This window comes from Colletotrichum chrysophilum, assembly GCF_026319265.1.
Source record: "Colletotrichum chrysophilum strain AFK26 chromosome Unknown scaffold_238, whole genome shotgun sequence".
NCBI classification, from domain to species: Eukaryota; Fungi; Ascomycota; class Sordariomycetes; order Glomerellales; family Glomerellaceae; genus Colletotrichum; species Colletotrichum chrysophilum.
The window spans coordinates 1-22,328 of NW_026517525.1; the positions used below are offsets into that span (position 1 = coordinate 1).

General features: G+C 53.4%; 8 protein-coding genes across 8 annotated transcripts; 3 read left to right on the forward strand and 5 right to left on the reverse strand.

Annotated features, from left to right (window-relative positions):
- Nucleotides 1-2,670: 2,670 nt before the first annotated feature.
- On the forward strand, nucleotides 2,671-3,195 carry COL26b_013551 (uncharacterized protein; the record flags this gene model as incomplete). The annotated part of the gene is made up of 1 exon (XM_053186148.1): nucleotides 2,671-3,195. The coding sequence occupies one exon, from the start codon at nucleotides 2,671-2,673 to the stop codon at nucleotides 3,193-3,195; it is 525 nt and encodes a 174-aa protein (XP_053029889.1).
- A 385-nt stretch (nucleotides 3,196-3,580) lies between these two features.
- On the reverse strand, nucleotides 3,581-4,354 carry COL26b_013552 (uncharacterized protein; the record flags this gene model as incomplete). The annotated part of the gene is made up of 1 exon (XM_053186149.1): nucleotides 3,581-4,354. The coding sequence occupies one exon, from the start codon at nucleotides 4,352-4,354 to the stop codon at nucleotides 3,581-3,583; it is 774 nt and encodes a 257-aa protein (XP_053029890.1).
- A 1,635-nt stretch (nucleotides 4,355-5,989) lies between these two features.
- On the reverse strand, nucleotides 5,990-7,763 carry COL26b_013553 (uncharacterized protein; the record flags this gene model as incomplete). Its single annotated transcript, XM_053186150.1, has 5 exons — nucleotides 5,990-6,725; nucleotides 6,786-7,121; nucleotides 7,179-7,360; nucleotides 7,422-7,509; nucleotides 7,585-7,763. The coding sequence occupies 5 exons, from the start codon at nucleotides 7,761-7,763 to the stop codon at nucleotides 5,990-5,992; spliced, it is 1,521 nt and encodes a 506-aa protein (XP_053029891.1).
- Nucleotides 7,764-8,676: 913 nt separating this feature from the next.
- Nucleotides 8,677-9,620, forward strand: COL26b_013554 (uncharacterized protein; the record flags this gene model as incomplete). Its single annotated transcript, XM_053186151.1, has 3 exons — nucleotides 8,677-8,704; nucleotides 8,928-9,170; nucleotides 9,229-9,620. 3 exons carry the CDS (start codon nucleotides 8,677-8,679, stop codon nucleotides 9,618-9,620), a joined length of 663 nt encoding a protein of 220 aa, XP_053029892.1.
- An 817-nt stretch (nucleotides 9,621-10,437) lies between these two features.
- COL26b_013555 (uncharacterized protein) lies at nucleotides 10,438-13,766 on the reverse strand (the record flags this gene model as incomplete). The annotated part of the gene is made up of 11 exons (XM_053186152.1): nucleotides 10,438-10,588; nucleotides 10,649-10,818; nucleotides 10,871-11,045; nucleotides 11,100-11,312; nucleotides 11,375-12,663; nucleotides 12,712-12,771; nucleotides 12,825-12,885; nucleotides 12,942-13,050; nucleotides 13,103-13,166; nucleotides 13,223-13,564; nucleotides 13,632-13,766. The coding sequence occupies 11 exons, from the start codon at nucleotides 13,764-13,766 to the stop codon at nucleotides 10,438-10,440; spliced, it is 2,769 nt and encodes a 922-aa protein (XP_053029893.1).
- A 1,110-nt stretch (nucleotides 13,767-14,876) lies between these two features.
- On the reverse strand, nucleotides 14,877-16,671 carry COL26b_013556 (uncharacterized protein; the record flags this gene model as incomplete). Its single annotated transcript, XM_053186153.1, has 2 exons — nucleotides 14,877-16,272; nucleotides 16,322-16,671. 2 exons carry the CDS (start codon nucleotides 16,669-16,671, stop codon nucleotides 14,877-14,879), a joined length of 1,746 nt encoding a protein of 581 aa, XP_053029894.1.
- Nucleotides 16,672-17,024: 353 nt separating this feature from the next.
- COL26b_013557 (uncharacterized protein) lies at nucleotides 17,025-17,890 on the forward strand (the record flags this gene model as incomplete). Its single annotated transcript, XM_053186154.1, has 2 exons — nucleotides 17,025-17,381; nucleotides 17,441-17,890. The coding sequence occupies 2 exons, from the start codon at nucleotides 17,025-17,027 to the stop codon at nucleotides 17,888-17,890; spliced, it is 807 nt and encodes a 268-aa protein (XP_053029895.1).
- A 983-nt stretch (nucleotides 17,891-18,873) lies between these two features.
- COL26b_013558 (uncharacterized protein) lies at nucleotides 18,874-20,196 on the reverse strand (the record flags this gene model as incomplete). Its single annotated transcript, XM_053186155.1, has 1 exon — nucleotides 18,874-20,196. One exon carries the CDS (start codon nucleotides 20,194-20,196, stop codon nucleotides 18,874-18,876), a length of 1,323 nt encoding a protein of 440 aa, XP_053029896.1.
- Nucleotides 20,197-22,328: the final 2,132 nt, after the last annotated feature.

Below are 22,328 nucleotides of genomic sequence, written 5' to 3' on the forward strand. Positions count from 1 at the left end.
CGCAGTACGCCGCCTAACCCGGCCTGCTTCACCGCTGTTAGGTGCCTACCCTTGTAAAGTCCTTTCTTCCTTCTTCAGCTTAGAATAGTCAATCGACGGCACCTCTACGCTGAACAAGCCTAGGGGCCAGCCCCTTACACGGAGGAAGCGTTGGCCCCCAAAAGGGCAAAACCTACTTGAATTTCGAGGATTGGTCGGAAAATGCAATCTCAGACCATTGCCACCTTTGCACATTGCTCTTTCGCGCAGCAGCAGGTCCGCACCACCAACACTTCATCGACAGCTGTACGGCCCCCACATATGAGCTCACGGCATACTGGCTAGGTGATACGAAATTGGGGAGGTTTACCGACACCAATGCAGGAAACTATAAGTATTTGGCAGTGGTTGAAACTTTGAAGCCCAATTCGAAGAAAGGCAAGTGAAATTCCGCGTGTGAAACCAGCTGTTTCACAGCTACTCAGCTCAACAACGTCACTAATCAGTTCAAACTGCAGTCAAGCTACATAATTCAAGAGGACGGCTCCTCTGAATTAGCCAGACGCTTTGAGTCTTTTCACCTCATAGTCAGGTCCTTTTATTTTTCCAAGAGCTTAACATATTCAAACGACCGGCTACCGGCGATATCGGGGATTGCAAAATGGTTCATGGCTCGCTTGGATCCCTCACCTGAGAGTTACATTGCAGGCCTCTGGCAAGATGCACTACCAGAGTGTCTCCTATGGCATTTCTTCAAACCCCCCAAAGGTGGAGCTGTCCGCGATCCAGAAGCCGCACCTTCTTGGTCATGGGCGAGCGTGATATCCAACAACAAAATAGTTTATGGAGATCGCGATATGTATGAAGCTCGGGCTTTGTTCCAGAACATACAACCAATCATATTATCCAAGAACGGCGACCGCTTCGGGCAACTTGAATGCGCGACTCTGCGTCTACAAGCAAGCACTATACCCATCGAGCGCGAATGGATTAACGGTGCTCCACACATGCGCTTTCCTGGCGAAAGAAAATGGTATCCGGAATCGCAAGACCCCTGGTCGGCCGAACCCATAACAAGAAGAGAAAAGACGAGGGGTGCGGTTTTGAAAATGATCCTTCTTCTCGAGTCTCGCTTGCGGAACGAATGGTCAGAAGACCTGCTCATGTCCTTTAAAATGATGACGACCCGGTCATACATACAAGTGAGGTGGGACACGACTGAGATGCTTTGGGCAGAGAAGACATCATATCGCCCACGCCAGCTATACATAATCCCCATCGCTTGGGATTGTGGCAAAGGAGTCATAAAGGATACAGGATCTTGGAATGTCGTGATTAGGGGTCTGATACTTCAAAGACTTGCGGGTCAGGGTCAGTACGGGAGGGTGGGAATGTTCATGACCTCCGGCTACAGTGGCTTTCAAAACCCAGAGCTTTCGAAAGGTATTTTAAGGCGCATGCTTAAACAGGCGCTAATCAGTTTCTCGATCGGTGATTGCAGTCACTCACCAGGCTTGTGGCAACGAATATCACAAGCGGTCCTCAGTCTTTTTGGGGTACGCCTCGAGCAGGAGTGTTCAGATACGACGCAGCCTCGCGTATATCCTGATGATCACTTAGGGATCAGCGACAGCGGACTACATAATATCGAAATTCTCTGAGCGTTTCTGCAGGTATGAACGACAACTGAACAAGACCGTCAAACTTCAACCCCTCAGAGGATTAGGAAAGGCGGTGAGATATCTTTATTGAGAGGTATAATGAAGGGGATACTTTACGTCGAGAGGAAAGCACATCAGCGATTTTAACAAAACCGATGTTGAAAGGATGTTCAGATGTTTTCATGGTTGAGTTTGAGTTCTTAGATGTACATCTGCTGTAGGGAAGATAGATAGGGAGAGGCTATAAAAATCTTGAGGATTTCACCCCGAGTGCATGTTCTGAGTAGATCTGCTAGGAAATCCTCTCTTTCAGTCCTTTTCCTGTTTTAGGTATCACAATTAACAGTTGGAAGCTTGGTACAATCTTTGATTGTTAGGGAATATACCGAGGCTTAGTAGACTGGTGTATAGAAGAATCGTGCCGCCTTGGCCCCGGACAAAATGGTAGAAAGCAAGGAGAAGGTATCTTCCTTTACCTTGATTCATTATTGGGTGTCAGTCTTGGCTGTGCTAGCGGTAAGACTTTCTGTCTGTTTTTTTTTTTTTTTTCACAATTACATATCGGGTATTATGGTCATGATGCACGCTTTCTTGCAAATGCATCCATAAATTTTCGTTGACGTTGCCTCCCTACGGACACGCTGAAATGGATGTCTTTACTGAGGAGGTAGTAAGCAGCTTAGCTAGGCAATGTTCCTTGAAACTTCTGAGGCAGTGTCCTCCTTAAGACTAGACGTCGGGGGCCGACGATGCCCGAGTCTAGCGACTCGGTTGCGTATTCGTATTGCTCTTCCGCCGTCTCGGAGGAAGACGCCAACAATACCGTTAATTACTGTTTTCATTCTACTGATAAACTTGTCAGCTTTCAAAATTAGGTCAAACTTTTCACAAATGCAGGTCTTATTTTAAGAGAAAAGATGTTGTATTGCCATCTTGTAGATATAAACTGAATGCTTCGCCGCAAACCAAGGTCAGACTGTGGCACATCCAACCACAATATCGTTTCTGCAGCACCCTCTGAACCGACACAATGAGTGCAACGAAAACACAACAAACTTTGTCCTCAGCCCTCCAGGCAGTTGTTGACAAGGAAGAAATTCGTTCCGTAATTTACCGTTTCGCCCGGGGCTCAGACCGCGGCATCCGCGACCTCGTTCAATCGGTATTCCATCCCGATGCGACAGACAATCATGGTTTCTACAACGGACCAGCAAAAGACATGTACGATGCGCTGAATGCAGGACCCTCCCCAGATGCAGCCCATCACCACATTGGGCAGTCTCTGATTGAGCTCGGAGACGACGGAATCACGGCGGCTGCAGAGACGTACTGCATTGCGACGACGGTCAATGTTGTCGACGGCAAGGATAAATGGGTCACGTTTCTCGTGAGGTACATCGACACCTTTGAGAAACGGGAGGGAGAATGGAAGATCAAAGACCGGGTTTTGGCATTTGATGGGGTTTCTGATGGCAATGTGCTGAAGAGCTTACCGAAAGAGAGCCTTGGACGCAGGGATGAGAATGACTACTCGAGAAAGGTTATGAAGAACTAAGTTCAGAAACTAGCGAACTTTGATAAATTGGTCATTGAATCTCACCTATTTTCAAGATAATGAACTACACCAAGACAGTCACGTATGTGGTCAAATTCGATACGGGCTCATGGTCAAATAATCGTTTCATTTGGTAGGGGACTAGCCACTAGAAAGTAAAAACCAAAAGGTAAAAAGTAACTTGTTCATTGATTGACGTCTAAGCTACTCCTGAAAAAACGCTGAAAGGCAGATAGGCCGTAATGCTAGGTTGCTGCCGGAGGGCATCCTGACCTCTGATGTGAAGCACAAATGGCAACTCATCATCCTCCGACATTCCTAAAACCGCGAGATACCATTCCCACTACCAAACACCGCCGCAAAGGTTCGCGCACTAAACAAACGCTTAGTTGAGGAGGCCGCAGATGAGGCCGCCGAGGTTGAGCTTGTCGAGGACACCGCCGACAATGCCGAGGACGGTGGGCAGAAGGCCGCTGAGGACCTCGAGGAGAAGGTTGATGACACCCCCGAGGAGGCCGAAGACAGTCTGGAGGAGACCGTCGACGATGACGTTGAGGGTGGTGAGGAGGTGGACGATGACGCTGAGAAGGAGGAAGACGAGGGGACCGAGGAGCTCGAAGATGCTGATGGTGAGGACCTTGAGGACGTTCTGGAGAGTGTAGATGATCTCGAAGACGAGCTCGAGAACAAGGCTGATGATCTGCTGCTTCTCCTCCTCGACGATCTCAACGGTGTTCTCGAGGAGCTCGACGACCTCAGAGACGAGGGTGCTGATGAGGCTGACGATGACGGTGACCTCGCTCTTGACGGTCTTGATGATGGTCTCCTTCTTGGAGGCGATGCAAGGGCCGCAGACGCCGGAGACGGTGGAGTTGATGGCGGTGGTGTGCTTCTTAACCTCGACGATGGTGGTCTGCATCTTGGTGATGATGACCTGCTCGGCGCGGGCGTCGATGATGTTGCCGACAGGGACCTTGGACTCGACGGTGCTCAGGGCAGAGCCGACGGGAACCTTGGACTCAACATTGTTGAGGGCTCCGGCAACGGGGACCTTGGACTCGACGTCAGAGACGGAGGTCTCGATCTCGTTGTTGATGGCGGGAGCCGCCAGGGCGGTGGCGAAGATAGAGCCGATGGCGAGGATGTTGGAGAATCTCATATTGGCGGTTTTGGATTATGAATAAGAATTAAGGGACGAATGTGATTGTAAGTTGTTGGTAAAGAATGACGAGCTTGCGCTGGAAACCAGAAAGGAGTGACTGGGTGAGGATGCTGATGATGGAGAAGAATGGAGTGCTTGGAGAGATCGAGTTGTCTCCTTAAGTACACGATGGACGACTCAATGTTGGCGCAAGAATCATCCTCTATCAAGATGCTAAAGGGGCATGGCAGTCAAGGGATCGTACCCCAGCTTTTGCCTATGCCGAACGCAATTATCAATTGACTGGGTTTATGACTCTCAACAACTTCCCGAAGACGAGGATCGCACTCCATACTTCCTCTTTGGGTTGCACATCATGATCAATTCGGGTTGACAGGGCAGTTGGCTTTGGAGACCCCTTGCATTGGGTTGGGTCCCACGAACCGGGGGTCTGTTCCGGGTTTGCCGTTTAGGAACTGGCTTTGCACGTCAAAATGGAAATCCTTCGCAACTCCCGCAAACAAGGTTTCTGTTTCAAAGGTTATCCACTAGCGAGCTGTCAGAATAAGCCACCAAGATCCGATAACGAACCGACACCTCGGGAATATTCGAATCTTCGCTCACAGCTGCGAGAAGCTTTACATCCAGCTGTGAGGCTCTGACATCGACTCTATTGAATCAGCGCGCCGATCTAAGCTTACTCGAAATTTCACTAAATCAAATGGTTTGCAAAAAGACGTGACAAAGTGTTGGTGCTCTGACGCTCGGAGAATTCTGATCTGCGGGTCCGCAATAGTTGACCGGGGTCGCAGAAGATCATCATTAAAGCCACGAACTAACACGGAATTCGATGGGGGCCAACGAGCAAACATCGCGTTAAAAAGCGGCAGTCACGGGAGCGGTGAAAGCCCACCGATAGATCATCATTTTGGGCATGCTCATTGTTCAAAGCTCCATGTCAGTGCAGTTTCGAGATGTCGTATCATCATCTCAGCTGGGGGTTTTTCTGATGTCATCCACATCCATCGTGAGCGAGATTCTCGTTTTCTCAGGATGGCACCCGAGTGGGTGATATCACATTCCAAAGGATTAATGGGCCCAGCACTCTGGAATAAGCTTCATACTGGAAGAGACACCTCCCACGCGGATGTAAGGATTATTTCCCTCTCCTTGTGTTGGACGGAATCTTCCATGGGCCATGCCTTATTTGTGGGGGCCGTTGGAGGCTCGCGATGTTTCTCGGTCCCACCGAGACCCCTGACAACCCACCCTCATCCCTTTAACTACCAGGGCTGTGAGATTTTAACTCGCCCGACGCGTGGACATTCTCGTGTTTCGAGGGCACGATGGCATCACCAGGGAGGCCTCAGCAGTACGACGCAATGTTCGGGAGCCCAAGAGCATTTCTTCCGCCTTTTGCTGGCACACCGCTCAGACATGCGGAACAAGAAGCACTGGTTGCAGGCGGTGAACATCGATAACCTCTGATTCGAAGGGTATATTGATATTAATATTAATGATAATGAAGCAAGGTGTGCGCCTTTAGATGTCTATCCGGTTGCTGTATAATGACGCGCTTCCAGTCTTCCTCAAGATAAGATGCTCTTACTGATCTATCCCATAATGCAGTTTTGTTTCTGATCAAGATGTACCTCAAAGGGAGACCTTGAAGAACTTGGCCACGCAAGGTGTTCCCGCCTCGTTCATGGCAAACATCATGTAGTATCCGGGAATGACAACTCCGTAGTCGCTGGGCATGTTGACAGAGAACGACTTGCCGTCACCGCCATCTTGACCGTCAAGGGGAATGCGGCGCTGGTCGGTGTTGACAGTGTGCGTGGTGGCACTGACGCGGATCATGCTGAAGGTGTACTTGCCCTCGTCCTGCATGTTGATGGTGAGAGCTGCGCCGGCCTTGACAGTCTCGTCAGACAGACTCTCGATGACCGGTCGCTTGGCAGGAGTCTTTCCATCAGCCTCGAAGAGGTACGGCGGCGACCAGAACTGTCCGTCAAACTTGTTCGCAGCACAGCCGGCACCGCAGAGACCGCCACCGCCGGACCAGATCGTGCCGTCGGCCATCAGAAGCGCGGTAGAGTGGTAGTTGCGAGGAACGGTGTGAGCGGCCGTGGGGGTGAACTTGCCAGTCGCGGGGTCGAAGAGCTCAGGGGTGAGCTGAGGAGTGGCATCCGAGAACAGGGCCATCTGCTTCATGCCACCGACAACCCAGATCTTGCCATCGGGCATGACAACGGCGTTCGCGAAACCGCGGTTGTACTGACCGTTCTGAAGCTTCTGCACTTGAACCTGTTGACCGGGCTCACCGAGGGTGAGGATGTGAGCGTTGCTGGTGGACTGGTAGCCAGTGTAGCCTTTGCCGCCGCCATAGCTGGGAGAAAGATTAGAATCGTTGTCTTAGACCGGTCATGAGACATTGTGTATGACTTACGTGAAAATCTTTCCGGCGACGGCATCGTACATGACAGAGACGCCGCACATAGAGTCCTGGTCGGCACCACGCAGACCAGCAGGTGTGTTGGCGCCAGTGCCCTTGGTGTCGTACCAGTTCATCTGCTTGGCCGGGCCGGCCTGGAGGACGGATCCATTCTTCCATGACCACAACCAAGCGTGGCTGTCAGGGAACATGCCGAGCTGCATGACCAAAGGCTTGACTGGGCACCCGGCAAGCTTAGTCCACTTGTTGGTCGCGGTGTCGTAGATCTCTCCGTTGCGAGTGCCCGCTCCAGAGAAAGAGCCTCCGATGACAAAGATCTTGCCCTCAGAACTAGTCGCGAGGTCGATAAGCATATGCTTGGAATTGGCGGAGGCGACTTATACTTACGTAGTGCAGCTGGACTGGTAGCCTCTGGAGATCTGCATGTTGGAGAGTGCCGTCCAGGAAGAGGACTCGCCATTCTTGAAATCAAGGACACTGGTCTTCGCGGCGCTAGAGCCTCCAGTAACAATAATACGTCCCTCGGCATCCAAGGAAGTACCCGGGCAGAACATGTCGTGCTGAGTGTTCTGTGGTCAGGGGTTAGTCAAATGTGCAAATAGAGGGAGTTGTAGACAAGACATGATTTACCTGAATGACAGCGTCGCTCACATTGCCGGTTTGGACATTGTAGAGTGACGTGTAAGTCTTGCCGTTGCCAGCGGTTGTCCATCGGTTGCTGTGTCGTAATTGCATTAGCATGTCTCCTAATGACCTGTATTCGATGAGCTGATTGCAATTGGAAACAACTTACGGCCAGCCACTAGACCAAACAAGAAGGTTTCCGGACTCGGGGAGGAGTGCAACGGAGACGGGGACCACGGGAAACTTGATAAGAGGACTCCATTGTCCAAGACCTTGAGCTTCGCAGAGAGCGGCAAGCGCAAGAAGCGCAACTGGCAAGCTGCCGAAAGGAGAGTAAAGAGTGACCATCTTGAAAAAACTGACAAGAGAGATAATGAAAAGAACGAGTGTTGTTGATTTAGAGAGTAGTGACTGGAGCGAGTGGAGGTGAATGCTTGATGGTGGGCCTGAAGTCAGTAGATATACTCACATTCCAACGTCGCGAGTGAGGTGAAGATGGTGGCATATTCTCACGATAGTGACTTGAGTATCTGTCATTGAGATCCAGACGCGCCTAGCCTCTATCGTCGCGTGCAAGCGCCCATGTTTCAGGCGACTGCGGTAGCGGCATGGCTTCTCTTGGCAATCTTGCAAGATCGTCCGAAGAAACAAACATGATCGGGACGTCAATTGCAAACAATTCGAGAAGGTTTCCGCCGTCACGTCTTTGGCGCGGGGCGGAGCTAGATCCAGGTTGCGGGGAGATGTCTTTCGCGGCAAACTTCGATGTTCCCCTGAGCTAGATCACAGGTGCTTTGACGACTGGCAATTTGGCGATGCTGTCTTTCAGTGAGCGAACGGTTGGTGGCGCTTCGCGCCTTTCCCGCCTAGTTAGAGTTTAGGTTAAGCTAATTGACCGATTGAGGCCAACGACGACCAGAATAGCTGGCGACTAGACTGCAAAAAGTTGCTGTGCCTGAACGATCGTCCTTTGTAGGTAAAGCTTCCAGAGCCACCGGCGCTAAGAATGAAGCGCACAGCACGGTAAGCCCCGTCAAGATAGAGTAAGGTTGTAAGCTTCCCGTTTTCAGGTAAGCCATCTTCGTCTTGTCAAATGAGAACTTCAAGTTGACGGACGGCTTATTTAGTCCCCTTTTACCAGCGCTTTGGCTCACCGTTCTAGAAAGGCCAACGTGGTTGGCGTGCCTGAGCACGCGCACGTCGACGCGCCTGAAGTTTGATGGAGTTGACTGGAGCCGGAAGAAAAGTCGGCGGAGGAACAATGGAAGACATTTTAAGAGAGCTGTCTGGTACGTCTATTAGTCTGAGTTGTAATGCATTGCCTGTCATTCGTTCCAGTTCTGCCTTCTCCGCCTTCGTCATCGATGCAACTTTGCAGAACTTTCACCTTAATTGTATCTTCACCTTAACTCCTAATACTCATCATAATGCGTTCATTTCGCAACTTCACATCACTCCTTCCGATCATTCTGTTGGTCATCGCAACCTCCCATGCTCACGTATGTCCGCCAGTATGGACGAAGGTTGCCGCAGATCTGAAGGCTACCTTCGCTGGGTGCTCACCCGAGGCCAGACAAGCTATCAGAGCTTCGTTCCACGACTGCTTCCCAGGCGCATGTGATGGCTCACTGATTCTGGCCAACGAGTACTTGGACAGGGAGGAGAACATCCAGTTCCAGCCAATCTGTGACACCCTTGGCCAGAAGGCAGTCGAGTACAGCGTTGGCACCGCTGACATGATTCAAGCGGCAGCATGTAAGATTCAAGAGAACTTCAGACATTGGTTTCACGAAATCACTAACAAGTACCACAGCACTTGCCGTTGCAGCCTGCGGTGGCCCCAAGACATACCTCTGGGTGGGTCGCAAAGATTCCAGCGTACCCAACCCTGAGGGCGTCCTACCCACACAGGACTCCGATGCCGCCACTCAGATCAAGGCCTTCAAGAAGAAGGGCTTTACGGCAACCGATCTGGTGGCTCTCCTTGGCGCGCACAGCGCAGGAACTAGCCTTCAGGAGCTGGCGTTCGACTCGACCCCCGACAAGCTGGACAGCACGACCTTCTATCCGGAGACTGTTAAAGAAACATCGCCCACCTCCCTCGGTAGTGATGTTGCCGTCAGCAACGCCACCGAGACGAAGAACATCTGGAAAGGCTTCGGCACGAGCCAGGCGCGTTGGAACACCGCTTTCAAGCTTGCGTGAGTGGTTTGCTAATGGCTTTGCTTTGAGAAGTCGACTAACCTTTTGGGTAGGATGGCGAAAATGAGCATCTTAGGAAACGATTTGGGCAAGCTTGCTGACTGCTCCAAATTGGTGTCATAATTGAGGTTCCACCCATCAACTGTCAGCTGTTTGGGACGCATGCGCGATCATTGATGATATCTTATTAAATACCCTAATAGACTTTGACCTATATAATTAGAGAGTAGTGGCCGTTTCCTTCTTTCCATCACGTTGGTCATCGATTTGCTAGCCCCTCTATCTTCGACACCAGGCGGACCTTGCCAACAGTACCATTCACTGCACTCTGAATGAGCCCTACTTCAGAGGCTGACGCGGTATTCTTGCGGGTGTGACGACGCACAAGAACCAGTTTGACGGAAAGGCGCAGCCGTCAAACCGTTGTGCTCTCTATTAGGAGCTGGTAGCCGAGTGAGGGAAATACTTGAGGCGAGTAGACTCACCGGACTGATGCTGCGGGGCTCAAGAGAATAGAATTTGTGATTCGTTCATGTGAAAGTACGCAGTTGTAACGCGATAGTCACTTCGGTGGCCTTAACTCGAGGATTGAAGTATGAATTCTAAACTGCAAATAATTGACAAGCTGGATCTTGTTAAGAGAGATAGCAGGCCAAGAATTTAGAAATAAGAATGATACAACATAGCAAGTCCCATACCATGTTACAAGGCCCGCGAGACTACAACTTTTGCTTGAAGTACTACTACGACGCCATTGGGGCATCGAACGCAGAAGGCATACGCCAGGTTCTAAGTCCTAGATCGATGAGCTTTACTTTGCTCAACTACGGAGCGGCACAGGAGGCAAAGCATTCTTCGCCGAGAAAGGCGTCGTCCAATTGCCAAGCACGACCTTGAAATCATGGCTCCAGATGTCCCAGTGCTCAGAACGGTCCGGGTCGCCAAAAGGAATCAGGGCAGCGACGCGCATCCTATCGATTTACTGTCAATATCGGGCAGAGCTTAGACTTGGGAAGTAAAGAATTACTCACGTGTAGTTACCAGGCCTGATCTTGTACCCGTTTGTGAATCGGCCAAGCCACCAGAACCGATACACCGAGTAGCCGTAGGCGTCACGAGATAGCTCGGTCAGCGGGCCTCTGACAATGTCGAGCTCGTTGTCAGTCTCGGGGTCGAAGACAGACACATAGTTTTCGTTGTTCTCCGCCAATGTTAGCACGACACGAACGTAAACATGCATGGGGGTTTCTTACCCAGGGAGCAGCCATCCCGATAAAACCATTCACGCCGGGCACAGGTGGATAAGTCCAGTTCTTCTCCGTCCATCCCCTCTCGAAGATATCCCACCGGACGAGTGGAGCACCCCAGCGCATGGTGATGAACAGCCGGGGGAAGTCTTGCTGTCCAATGCTCAGGTCAAACGAAAATCTAAATAGCCGTTAGCGCATCGCAGCTGAAGGTTGGCCATGATCGCAAACTCACGTGGAATCATCTTCAATGCGGGTCATGTTCTGTGTCGACAGGATGTACGGGAAATTGTCGCTAAACATCTGTCTGAAGGTCTTTTGGACGTCGGCCGCAACGCCCATGTATGGGACGGACAGCTGTTCGTCGTTGGAGCCATTAATGAGAATCTTGCCGCTGTACACCGGCAATGCCGACGCATTGAGACCCTTGGGAGGGTTGAAGTGAAAGCTGAGTCACTGGGTCAGTCATTGAAGAACTCGAATCTTGGAGGAGTGAGGGATTAGACTCACGTTGCTTCCTTAGTCTGGCCAGGCTCGACGGTGAACTCGCCCTCAGGAAAGGTGACGTTGACGGGCACGTCGATGGGAGCAAAGTCTATCCCCAAACCGGGACCTGAGGCGAAGTCAAGTCTGCCAGTCAACGCCTCAAAAGCTCCGGCAGCCTGATGAGAGAACTTGTAGGTAATCGGCTCGGTGCAGTTGTTAGTAATGTTGACTCGCTGGCACGACTCAAAGTGAGCCGTGTCATTGAGTGCAAACTTGGCCCAGGATAGCTCTGTCTGGTACTCCAAAACCTTGGTGGCATTCACCAAGCCAGTGCCAAGCTGGAAGATGGGGGCAAATGTACCGTAATCCGTCACATTGGTGCCGTCCGACCAGCCAAGGGAGTCGCCGCTGGACATGATCCGAGCTGCGAGCTTCTTGGCGAAGTCGGGACCGTGAACCCATCTACCGCCATACTTGCCAATGTAGAGCGCTGCAATGCCCGCGACGTAGGGCGTCGCCATCGACGTGCCCGATTTGATCCCGAATCGACCATGCGGCAAGGTCGATAAGATGTTGCTACCAGGCGCTGCGATATCAGGCTTGATGCTCAAGTCGTAGAGACCACCCAGAGAAGTGAAATACGAGGCGACAACTGTGGGATTCTTCATGTTGAGCAGGGGCAACTTGTTCTCTTCGAAGAACCTGGCGTGGACGGTGACGCCGTCGGCCAAGGCCTTGGTGAGAGCGATTCCTTCTTCTTGACCAATGATGCCGTCAGCACCTCGAGTGTCCCAATTGTCAGGCAGGGGAAATATCTTCTCATCGTTGAAGAAGAGCACATGCTCAGCGCCGGCAGCGAAGAGAACGTAGCGCTTCGTAGCTGCGCTGCAGCCTCCGCGAGGGACCACCACCAGAGCATGGGACAAGTCGACGTCCTCGGGGAACTTGGTGCATCCTACGGTAACGTTCTTCGGATCCGTTGTCAAAGCGATGACCTGCAGTGTTCCGTTAAGCGGGAAGTTGTGCGTGAGAGTGCCAGAGAAGAAGGCCCATGTAGCTGTGCTCTTGTGCTCCCCATCGTTGAACGTAACTTCGAACGGCAAGCCCGGGACGTTGTCTGGCTCAGTCGAAGCGACAGCGAGGACATTCTTGCCAGACATACCATTGTCAGGGAAGAAGAGACCACTCTCTCCATCATTGCCAGCCGAAATGGTTACTATCACGCCTTGGTCAACCATGCGAGAGGCAACCTCTGCCCACGCATTGTTGGCGAAGCCTCCACGGCCGCCAATTGACGAGGTGATGATGTCTGCCTATGGGAAAATTAGTGGGGTGTGCCGGAATATGTGATCCTGACTTACTCCATCAGCGAGCGCTCGCAGGAACGCGTCGATAAGTGTTTCTTCATCCGTCTGGCCACTCTGTCCATCAAATATCAACTGGTGTATCGGTTTCCATGCGTCAGGGAACTCACATCGTTGTCGCCAAAAACCTTGTAGGATAGGATATTGGCTTCGGGGGCAACACCCTGCCAACTAAGCGGGAGTCAGTCAAAGGTTTTAGCAGTAGACATCGCTACATCAATCCATACCTGTCAGACTTTCCCGCAACAATGCCAGAAACATGGGTTCCATGGCCATTACTGCCTCCTTCCATGGGATCATCATCCGGATTCTTGTCGAATCCTTGATCAGGCCAGTCTTTCACAGATGTCAGCGATGCCGGGTCAGTCGTGAATGGAGATGCTCTTACATGAAGAACCAATCAGATCGTAACCGCCGATGACCTTGAATCCGGGACCAAAGCCACCGCCAAGCTACGTGTCCCAAGTCAGTGCCTGAGGAGTAACTCATACGAAGGAAAAAGCCTCACCGCAGGATGATTATAGTCAACACCAGCATCCACAACAGCGACCTTGACGCCCTTTCCCAAGATGCCAGCCTCATGGAGCTTGTTAACACCAGTCATGTTGTGGATGGAGTAATTTGCGGCAGAAACAGCACTGCTGAACTCCCTGCCATTCTCAACAGTGGCCATCTCGATCCGTCTAGATTGCCACACATTGCCGACGTTCTGCAGGATGCGAAGTGTCTCTTCATTCTCAACGGTAGTCTCGATACTGACGCCAGTAAAGACTTCACTCTCAAAGGTCTTATAGAGCTTCGTGCCTTCCCGAGTTGAGAGCTCTGAGGTCAGTCTCTCCAAGTCAGAGTCCTGCCAGTCACATGTTAGCATCTCTTGATGACATCTGACACACGGTTCTTCTATGAGAATCACTCACCTTTGACAACTCGAGAATGAATCTTTTCGTGCCTCCGACGAGGGGGACCTTCTTTTGAGATTCTCCCGTGACTCCGAAAACGGCAGAGCCCACGCCCGCGAGGGACAGAACCGCCAGAACAGTTGTCAGATGCATGTTCACTGAAGTGAGCCCTCAATGACCTTGATCCGTGACTTGAACTGGCAAGAGGAAGAATAAAGTCCGGCTTTCGCGTCTAGATATGTGAAGAGGGATTCCCGACTTCTGGCCCAGGTGGGTGTACGGCCTCAGGTGCTCGTGTGCGATTCCGGGGTGGAGGGAACCTGCATTTTCGTATCGTTCAAACAAACTCATGCAGAGAAACAAACAGCAATCTACAGGGTTACTACGAACAGACAGACTGGGGCCGTTGGGTCGTTTATTGCTTTTTAGAAGTGCGAATGGAGTCGCCAAGCAGCTTGAGACATACCCATCCGTTATTGCCCCAGCTTTTGAGAGCATCCCGTTAGCTCTCACAGTTCGAAAAGAGGCTGGAATGACATCTCCATCGTCCCCAAGACTTCAAGCCGACTGGGAAACCACCTGAAGCTTCGTACCTGATCTCATCCCCGCTCGTCGTCCAAGATATGCATTGAAAAGGGATGAGGTGGTCTCCCGAATCTGTACCCGATTCTCGTAGCATGCCTAGCACATCCGCAGGTCAACATGCCATCGACTCCGGCAACACTTGCCCGACAAACTGACCAAAAAGCAAATAACGATTCACAGAAACGGGTAAAGATGCGTCGATGTGATGAAGAAGGACCATGGCGGTAGGACGAGGCGACTGCTGGATGCAGGTCGACGAGTAGGCCCGATGGTAGCACAGATCTCGCTCCGCATTTCGTTGTCAACAAGTCGAACGAGGGACGTCGACGTGTGTTGCACACATGCACTTGAGGCACGCCGTGTGACATGGCTCCCGTCGACGTGGGGTCTCTATCCGCGTCTCCGCAAAGAAGAGGCCGGAAACGGATGCAGGTTGGACCTCATGTGAGCTGTTTGTAGAAAAGACGATACCCGAGACATAACGTGGTGCCTAAGACGCAACGGACCGTTTCCGTGCTGATCCCCTCAATTCAAATTAAATTCCCGACATCCTTGAAAGGCTACTGATCATAATTAGTTCATTTTGTCACTTGGAACGGTAACGAGCAGGCTGTTTGGCCAGGATATACGGCTTCTTGGGAAATGAGGGTACTGATGAACGCAAAATCTTGTTTTTCTTCATTTCTTTCCCGACACTCTTCCCTTGAGCTTGCCCAAAAGCCGACCTAACTTGGCTTTGAGCACCGGGCTCGGGCCTTCATCGGCGCCGACAAGTCTCCGGACTAAGATATTATACATGCCGCCGAAAGCGAGGGCGATCGCTGTTGATGTGAAAATGATGACATTGTAGGGCATGCTGAAATCCGGTGTTGGGAGGTTCAGCAGCAGGGTCGTTGTCCGCGTGCTTTGTGTGCGCGGGCTGAGAGTGGTAATGACGGCAGCGGCAATGTCGAAGCCGCGGTTTGCGTCAGGAGGGTACTCGGTGTATCGCAGAATGGACTTCTCAAAGTCATAGGTAAGGAAGACTGTGGAGGCGGGAGGAATGCGCATGCGCAGCTCGAGCTGTGTGCCCCTGGCGCGATCCACGGCTGGACGGTAGTAAATGTCCTCGATGATGGACGGCTGAGAGCCAGCTGAGCCCTCGATCCTAGCGTTGAGGGTATGCAGATAGACCCTCATGAACCAAGGCAGAGATTCCATGTAAATGAACTCCACTTCGGTGTCCTTGCTGGGGTTTGTCAGAATGGCCTGCATGCCACCATGCTCCTGCCCATGGCCGGTGAAACTTCGCTCGGCGTAAATCAGAGGGGTCGCCGGCTCAACAAGCTCGTCCGCAGCGTCGTGGCCTTCTTTATTCTCAAGAGGCAAAACAATCTCCAACTCCGATTCATGACCGAACTTAAAGCACCGCGATACTCCGTTGGGATTGAGGATCTCTGTAGCACCTCCAGACGTGAAGACTCCCCTCGAATGGGGGACTTCAATACACACCGGGGGCACGTCCTCGTCAGTCAAAGGGCAGACCCCCTTGACTGTCTTCCCGAACAACTGGAACAAAGTCCAGTCTTGGCCGAGGCTGTGACTGATAGGATAGCATGTATCGTCTGAGTGGTAAGGCTTCGATGTGTCGCACTTGAGCTCGTGACCGGGAGGAGGGCGGGGAATCGGATTGTCTCTGGGTCGCTTGGAGCGGTCGATATCCAGAACCATGTCGATTGTTTGCTCGATCTGTAGAACGCACTCCTGTCCCTCGGGGCACACAGGCTTGATGTCGATGGCCATGCTCTGGAAGGAGGAGTCGAACAACTTGTGGCCGTCGAGTAAGCTCGAGATGCCCGCCTTGCCCTTGCACGGAAGCAGCTTCAAGAAAGGCGTCAGGTTCTCCGTGCAGACGACCTCCTTCGGGAGGACGCCGTGCAGAAGCTGCATATTCGGTATGGAGGCTTCAGGGTGGTCGCCCTCGGGCTGGAATGACATGACCGGTCGCGTGGTTCGTGTTCCGTCAACGAAGTTCAGAGATGCGCAGAAGAGACCCGAGAGGGCATTGGTGAGGGTCAACCACTTCTGATCGGCTCTGAGCAAAGTTAGTTTGAATCGGACCAGAAAGCCAGCAAGCAACATACTCCTCATCCGTCTCTGCCTCCAGCCAAGCCCACAGCTCCACGCCTGTTCCGCCCTCCCGCTGACCATCCCAAGGCCGGCTTCCCCAGCTTTCAGCGTCCCATCGTCCCAAGCTAAACCTCAAGTGCAGTTCGCGAGTGCCGGCATATTGCAGAATCTGTCCGAGCGAACGGGGAAAGTAGCGGAAGTTTTGCGACTCGAAGTCAGCCAGCGACGTGTTGGACCGGAAGTTGAAGCTCGCCAGCAGGGCGGAAAGGGGCAGTGGCCGGAGGTTCAGCTGCTCATGGTAGTCCGCAGCCGTGCCGAAAGCAGCGAGGCACAAGAAGAGAAGGGCCGCCAGTAACTGGCGCATTTTGAAAGAGTTTCGCGCAAGAGAGTGACGTCTGCTGGCTTTCGCTCTCCCCTGCTCGGCCAGCGCATGGATGGCACAGGAGGTCCCTTAGAGTCGCGAATGGTGCTGGTGGTGTAGGTGGCTACCTGGAGGGATGCGGGAAGGCGGTGGGCATTGGCAGAATGATTTACGTAACCTTAGCTTCCATTTACGCTTGAATTTCCATACACCTAGCTCTCCACATTCCGCCCCAAACTCCCATTCGGCGCGTCACGCTCTGAAGCATTTCTTCCCCATAATCTCGCGACAATCGCTCTTATTCTTAGACCCAGCTACCCTGACAAAAGCTCGACGACGCCAATTGACACAACACCATGGCCGCGGAACAAAGAAAGCTGCTCGAGCAGCTCATGGGCGGCTCGGCCACCACGCGATCGGCCTCGCTGTCCATGACCGACCCCAAAGTCTGCAGATCTTTCCTCGTCGGCACATGTCCTCACGATCTCTTCACAAATACCAAGCAGGATTTGGGTCCCTGCCCAAAGCAGCACTCGGAGGCGCTGAAGGCTGAGTACGAGGGCCTGCCTGACAAGGACAAGCAAAAATATGGTTTCGAGTACGACTACATGCGCGATCTGCAAAAGTATATCGACGACTGCAACAGGAGAATAGACGCCGCCCAGCGCAGGCTCGAAAAGACACCGGACGAAATTAGACAGACCAATGCTTTGGTATGTTCCCATCTGGGATATTCATGTTGCGCGGAGGCGCATGCTAATTATGTCTGCAGTTGAGAAGCATTGCCGACCTGTCATCCACGATCCAGAACGGCACCCTTGAAGTCGAGATCCTCGGCGAGATGGGCGAAGTTTCCCGTTCAATCGACGAATTCTATCGCGTGCGACAGGCACAACAGACGAAGCTGGACCGCGAGAAGGAGTTGAAGGCACTGTCCGACACCTCAGGTCCGTCTGGCCACCAGAAGCTACAGGTATGCGACGTGTGTGGCGCCTACCTGAGTAGGCTCGATAACGACCGTCGCTTGGCCGACCACTTTTACGGAAAAATGCATCTTGGCTACGCCCAGATGCGCAAGACATACGAGGCCTTCCCCAAGGAAATGCGCCACCGAAGGGCGCCCGTAGAAGATGACGGCATGGGCCATGGTGGCCCGAGGGGTCCTCGAAGCGGTGGCGGCTACCGTGGGCGCGGTGGCAGGGGATACCGCGGAGGGTGGTAGGACCCAGATCACTCGGTACCATCCTTGGATGCCTCATTACCATACTCAGATTCCTCGCAACCACCGTCAGATCCTTCAGTACCATCCTCACCTATCACGAAGACCCAACACAGAGGACAAACAGACGACGAAACAGATGGCAACGCGGAGGACAATGCAGAGAATGAAAGCCAGGCGGGGGACTCTATATCATGGCGAGAGGGACTGAGAGGAACAGTTACCATCTTCGCAAAGCTGACCTCCTCTTGCAACGGTCAACCCCAATCACCTGACGACCGATGGCACCACCCATTGGCTTACCGGCAAGGCTCCAAGTCAAAAATGGACATTGGCGGGCCTTTCCTACGGGTATCGTCAACCGATGACTAGGAAGCTCAACCAAAAAGGACCGCAACATGGTTTTCGACATTGCTTTTATCAGAATGCACAGTAACGTGGGTGACGAACCACTGGAGTTCATTGTTGTCCATACTAAGTCTTTTAGGCCTCGACCACGGCATTGGAGCACGGCGCAAGTCAGAACAGCTTTTTAAACACACGAGGTCTACCACCCAGGCACATTTGAGACTTCGGGGCCGGCGGCATTAATGGGCAATTATGTATTTACGCTAATAACGGGCTTCTACATTTTCAAATGCCCATAGTCGCCCACCTGCAACGGGGGCAAATGCTACAAAGCGCCCTCATAATTTTACCCACCCGCTGCTACTCCTGCTGCGTGACAATGTTTAGTATGCCGTCATTGTTTTCATGATCCGCTCAGTGCGTATTCCAAGGCACAAAACTTGATGTGCTCATACATGTCGCCTCTGGAGATGATCCAAGACGAATCCTCAGTGGGTATCTCAAGCGTCTCGGGCTTCGTGAGCTGTGTCGTCCTTCCCCTTGATGTTGAACCCGTACGCTTCGGCAAGGGTGTGGAATTCCTCGGCGCTAAGAGGTTTCGACTCAGATTTGTCGGCTTCGGTGCGTCTGAATGCCTCCTAGGCTTGAGCGTCGCTCTTCATCTTCGCATCCAAAGCCTCCATCTCATCGTCCCATCGGCCGAGAGGTGACAACACAGGTGGCGAGGTCTCTCCAGTCTTGCCCTTTCCAGGAAGAGCGGGGAACTCCTCCGTGTTGATAGCGGGCGCCTTCGCCTCCGGCGCAGAAGGCTTCGCGTCACGGGTCCCGTTCGACGCAGGTTCCCTGTGGTCTCTGGGAGCAAAGTCATCGCCGTAGCCCCCACGACCACCTCGTCCACCACGTCCACGACCCCTGCCGCCGCCACGGCCACGACCACCTCTGCGGTCATCACGGTCGCCGTATCTATCCTGCCTCTCGCCCTCGTCGCCATCATTAGCAAACCTGCTGCCAGAGAGCCCCGCAGACCTGGCCCCCCTGATCCCCCCGTTCGCCCCGCGGAAGCCCCTCCTCTCCTCCTCCGCATTAAGCGCCTCCTTGCCCTCGTCCCAGCCGCCCTCCTTCATGCTCATCGCCTTGAGCTTCCGCTCGCGGTTCTTGGCCCTCTCGTCGTCCATGCGCTTGCGCTCCTCCTCGCCGCGCTTGCGCTTCTCCTCCTCGATCTTCTTGCGCTTGCGCGCCTCCTCCATGCCGCGCGCGTAGGCCTCCGCGTGGTTGCGCTCGTCCTGCTCCGCCTGCTCGAACTTGCGCGTCTTCTCCGCGTTCAGGATGCGCATCTGCTCCATCTTGGCCGCCAGCTCCGTCTCCGTGAGCTTGGTCCGCGGGTTCGCGCCCGACTGCAGGCGCGCCTCGGCGTTGAGGGCGGTGTTGCCGCCTGGGCCGGCGGGCGCGTGTTGCGGCTTGTCGCGGGGCGGCGCGGGCGAGGCGGATTTGTTCGCGGGCGCGGTGGGAGGCGCTGCTGCTTGTTGCTGCTGTTGTTGGGTCTGCGCGGCTGGGCCGGTCGGGGCCTGGGGAGGAGGCGCGGCGGCGGCCGGGGTGGTGGTTGTCGTGGTGGTGGGTGCTGCTGCGGCGGGAGCTGGGGCAGGAGCGGGCGCGGGGGCCTGTTGGCGGGGGGGACGCGGGGCAGGTGCGGGCTTGTTTGTGTTGAATCGCGAGTTTGCGAGGCCGCGGGGCGCGGTCGGCGCTTTGGCGGGAGGCGGAGGAGGCTTCTCAGCTGCGGCGGGTTTCGGGGGAGCAGGCTCGGGTTTGGGTGGCTCGACGGGCGGTGTCGCGACGGCGGCGGGAGGGGGAGGAGGGGCGGCGACTGTCTCTACGACTGTCTCGACGGGTTGCGAGTTTGCCACGGGCTCGAAGTCGTCGAAGAAGAGGTCATCGTCGGTGCGGCCGCCAAACTGATCGTCCATGGTGAAAGAATTGGTATGGGTATAAATGCTATTGTTTTGTTTTGAACGAAAGAAGGTCGGGGAAAGAAAATTAAGAATTGGAGCGTACACAAGATTGGCGATGTTGACTCGAAGCTCTTGGGTTGGATTGGAGGATTGCGAACCATGTCGGATTGGGTAAGTGGGGGGTCCCATGTGCGGCACGGATAGGCTGGCAGTGGCAGCCGGGACCATGTCGGGCCGGCGATGTTTTGGAGGACAGTGTGGGCACAGTACCTCACGCCTCGATGTTCACAGTCATACAAGTACGTCTGGAGCTAGCTCACCGGCGTTGCACAAGGTACGTTAATTAGGTGCTGCTCTGTTGCTAAATTTCTCCTCAGCTTGCTTTGTCTTAGTTCCCTAGCCTCCGAATCAACTCATCACGCAGGTCCTCATAGCTCTCCAATAACGGAACACCGAACCTGGCGCACACCACCTGGACGTTGCCCCCTTTCTTGTAGCCCTCAGGACAAGCGACGATGGCCTTCCCAGACCGCGCGCACAACCCCAACTCGAGTAAGCTAATGTGGGCTTCTGTCCCAGGCTCAAAGTAGACAATGACGATGTTTGCGCGCTCCTGCATCTCCAGTTCCCACTCAACCTGCTCCTTGAACCTCGTGTCCGATATGTCTTCCCTCCATGTGCTGTCCCAGTCGGGCCGGAAGGGGTTGAAAATGGTGATAGGGAGGTGGGCGATAGATTCAATCAGATCTTTGCGCCAATCTCTCTTGCTGGTCGTTCCCGCGAGGAATACAGATTTTCCCGCGGGTCCTGGTGCGGAGGGCTTGCTTAGAGGCAAGATGACCCTGCTCTGGCTTGACGAGACGTCTTGCATGATGTCTCTCTGGCCCGTTGCCATTGTAGGTGGGAAGTCTTGAGCGATATGCGAAACGATATAAACAACCTTGCAGACGAAGTTTTGATGCTGTAGATATCAGTTGGATCCTGAAATCATCTCCAATCCGGAAGGAAGCCGTTTGACGCCAGTCAGCCTTAAGTCAGCTGGCAGTTATCAACAAGCTCTTCCATTGGCCATGGTTTCCTGTGGGTGCGGGAGCCATCGTAAGTGGCCGAAGGTAACGCACTCGTGCAGCCAACAGATGATCCACAATGGCTTGATTTTTAGAGTCCGGCATCTATCGCTTGCTGCATCTTGAAGTCAGCTGAGCCAATATTGCCAGCAATATCTGGCAACATCTTGCCGGCAACACCAACACTAACAGGGAGCAATCCTATCGGCAAGAAAACGGAAGGCCGCTTCAGCTACGGCAACCCCTACGCGGCTCGGATCCCCTAGTTGAACAACCTGTCCAGTATTCTGTTTGCATCCCCGGGAGCACGCGTGTTTTCCTCCAATAGGGCAGACGCCGGGGGATCGCTCGGAAGATCACCATACGCACCCTGGATTGGGGCGCACCGCAGCCTGACCGACCACTGTTTATCTTGCGGTGAGCCGGCCCAGACACGCGGGTCTCTGAGGCCCTTGGCCCTCCAGCCGGAATTTCTTCTTCTCTTGTCGGCGAGCGTCCCGGATCTGTCTCAGCCGGCGTGTGTCACTCGGCCCAGAGCCAGAGGCTAGGATTTCCACTGGCTAAACTGGGCCATGGAGGAGGAACAGAGGAGGGACAGCTTCAGGTCGGCGGCCCCTTGGCGCCCAACGATCCAATGCGGGCGTCCAGATATTTAATACGGGCTGTGAAATCACGCAACCGATCTCGGCCCTCCGGATGTCCCTTAAGTGCTCCCCGGCCGTCGTCTTCCTAATCTCGTTTCTAGACAGAATCATACCTGAACGCTGGCCTTTTGTTTCTATTCAAGTCTTATCGTTTGATTGACCTGACTCCCCGAGCGTATGATACCATCCCCTCGAATGTTGCGTCATGAAGCGGTGAGAGAGACAAAGCGTCCAGAGCTGCCGTACAAATAGAGAGCTCCCCACCGAGTTGGACGAGAATAGCCAGAGGAGCCACACATCGATCTAGTTGGCCCATTATCGATTAAGCAGAGAACAGAAAGGAGCCGTCACACAGGCAAGCAGATGGCTGTGGTTTTTGAGTCAGGAGGGGGACACACTCCGGGGGACGACTGCGAGGGGTGCCGCAAGATCCAGG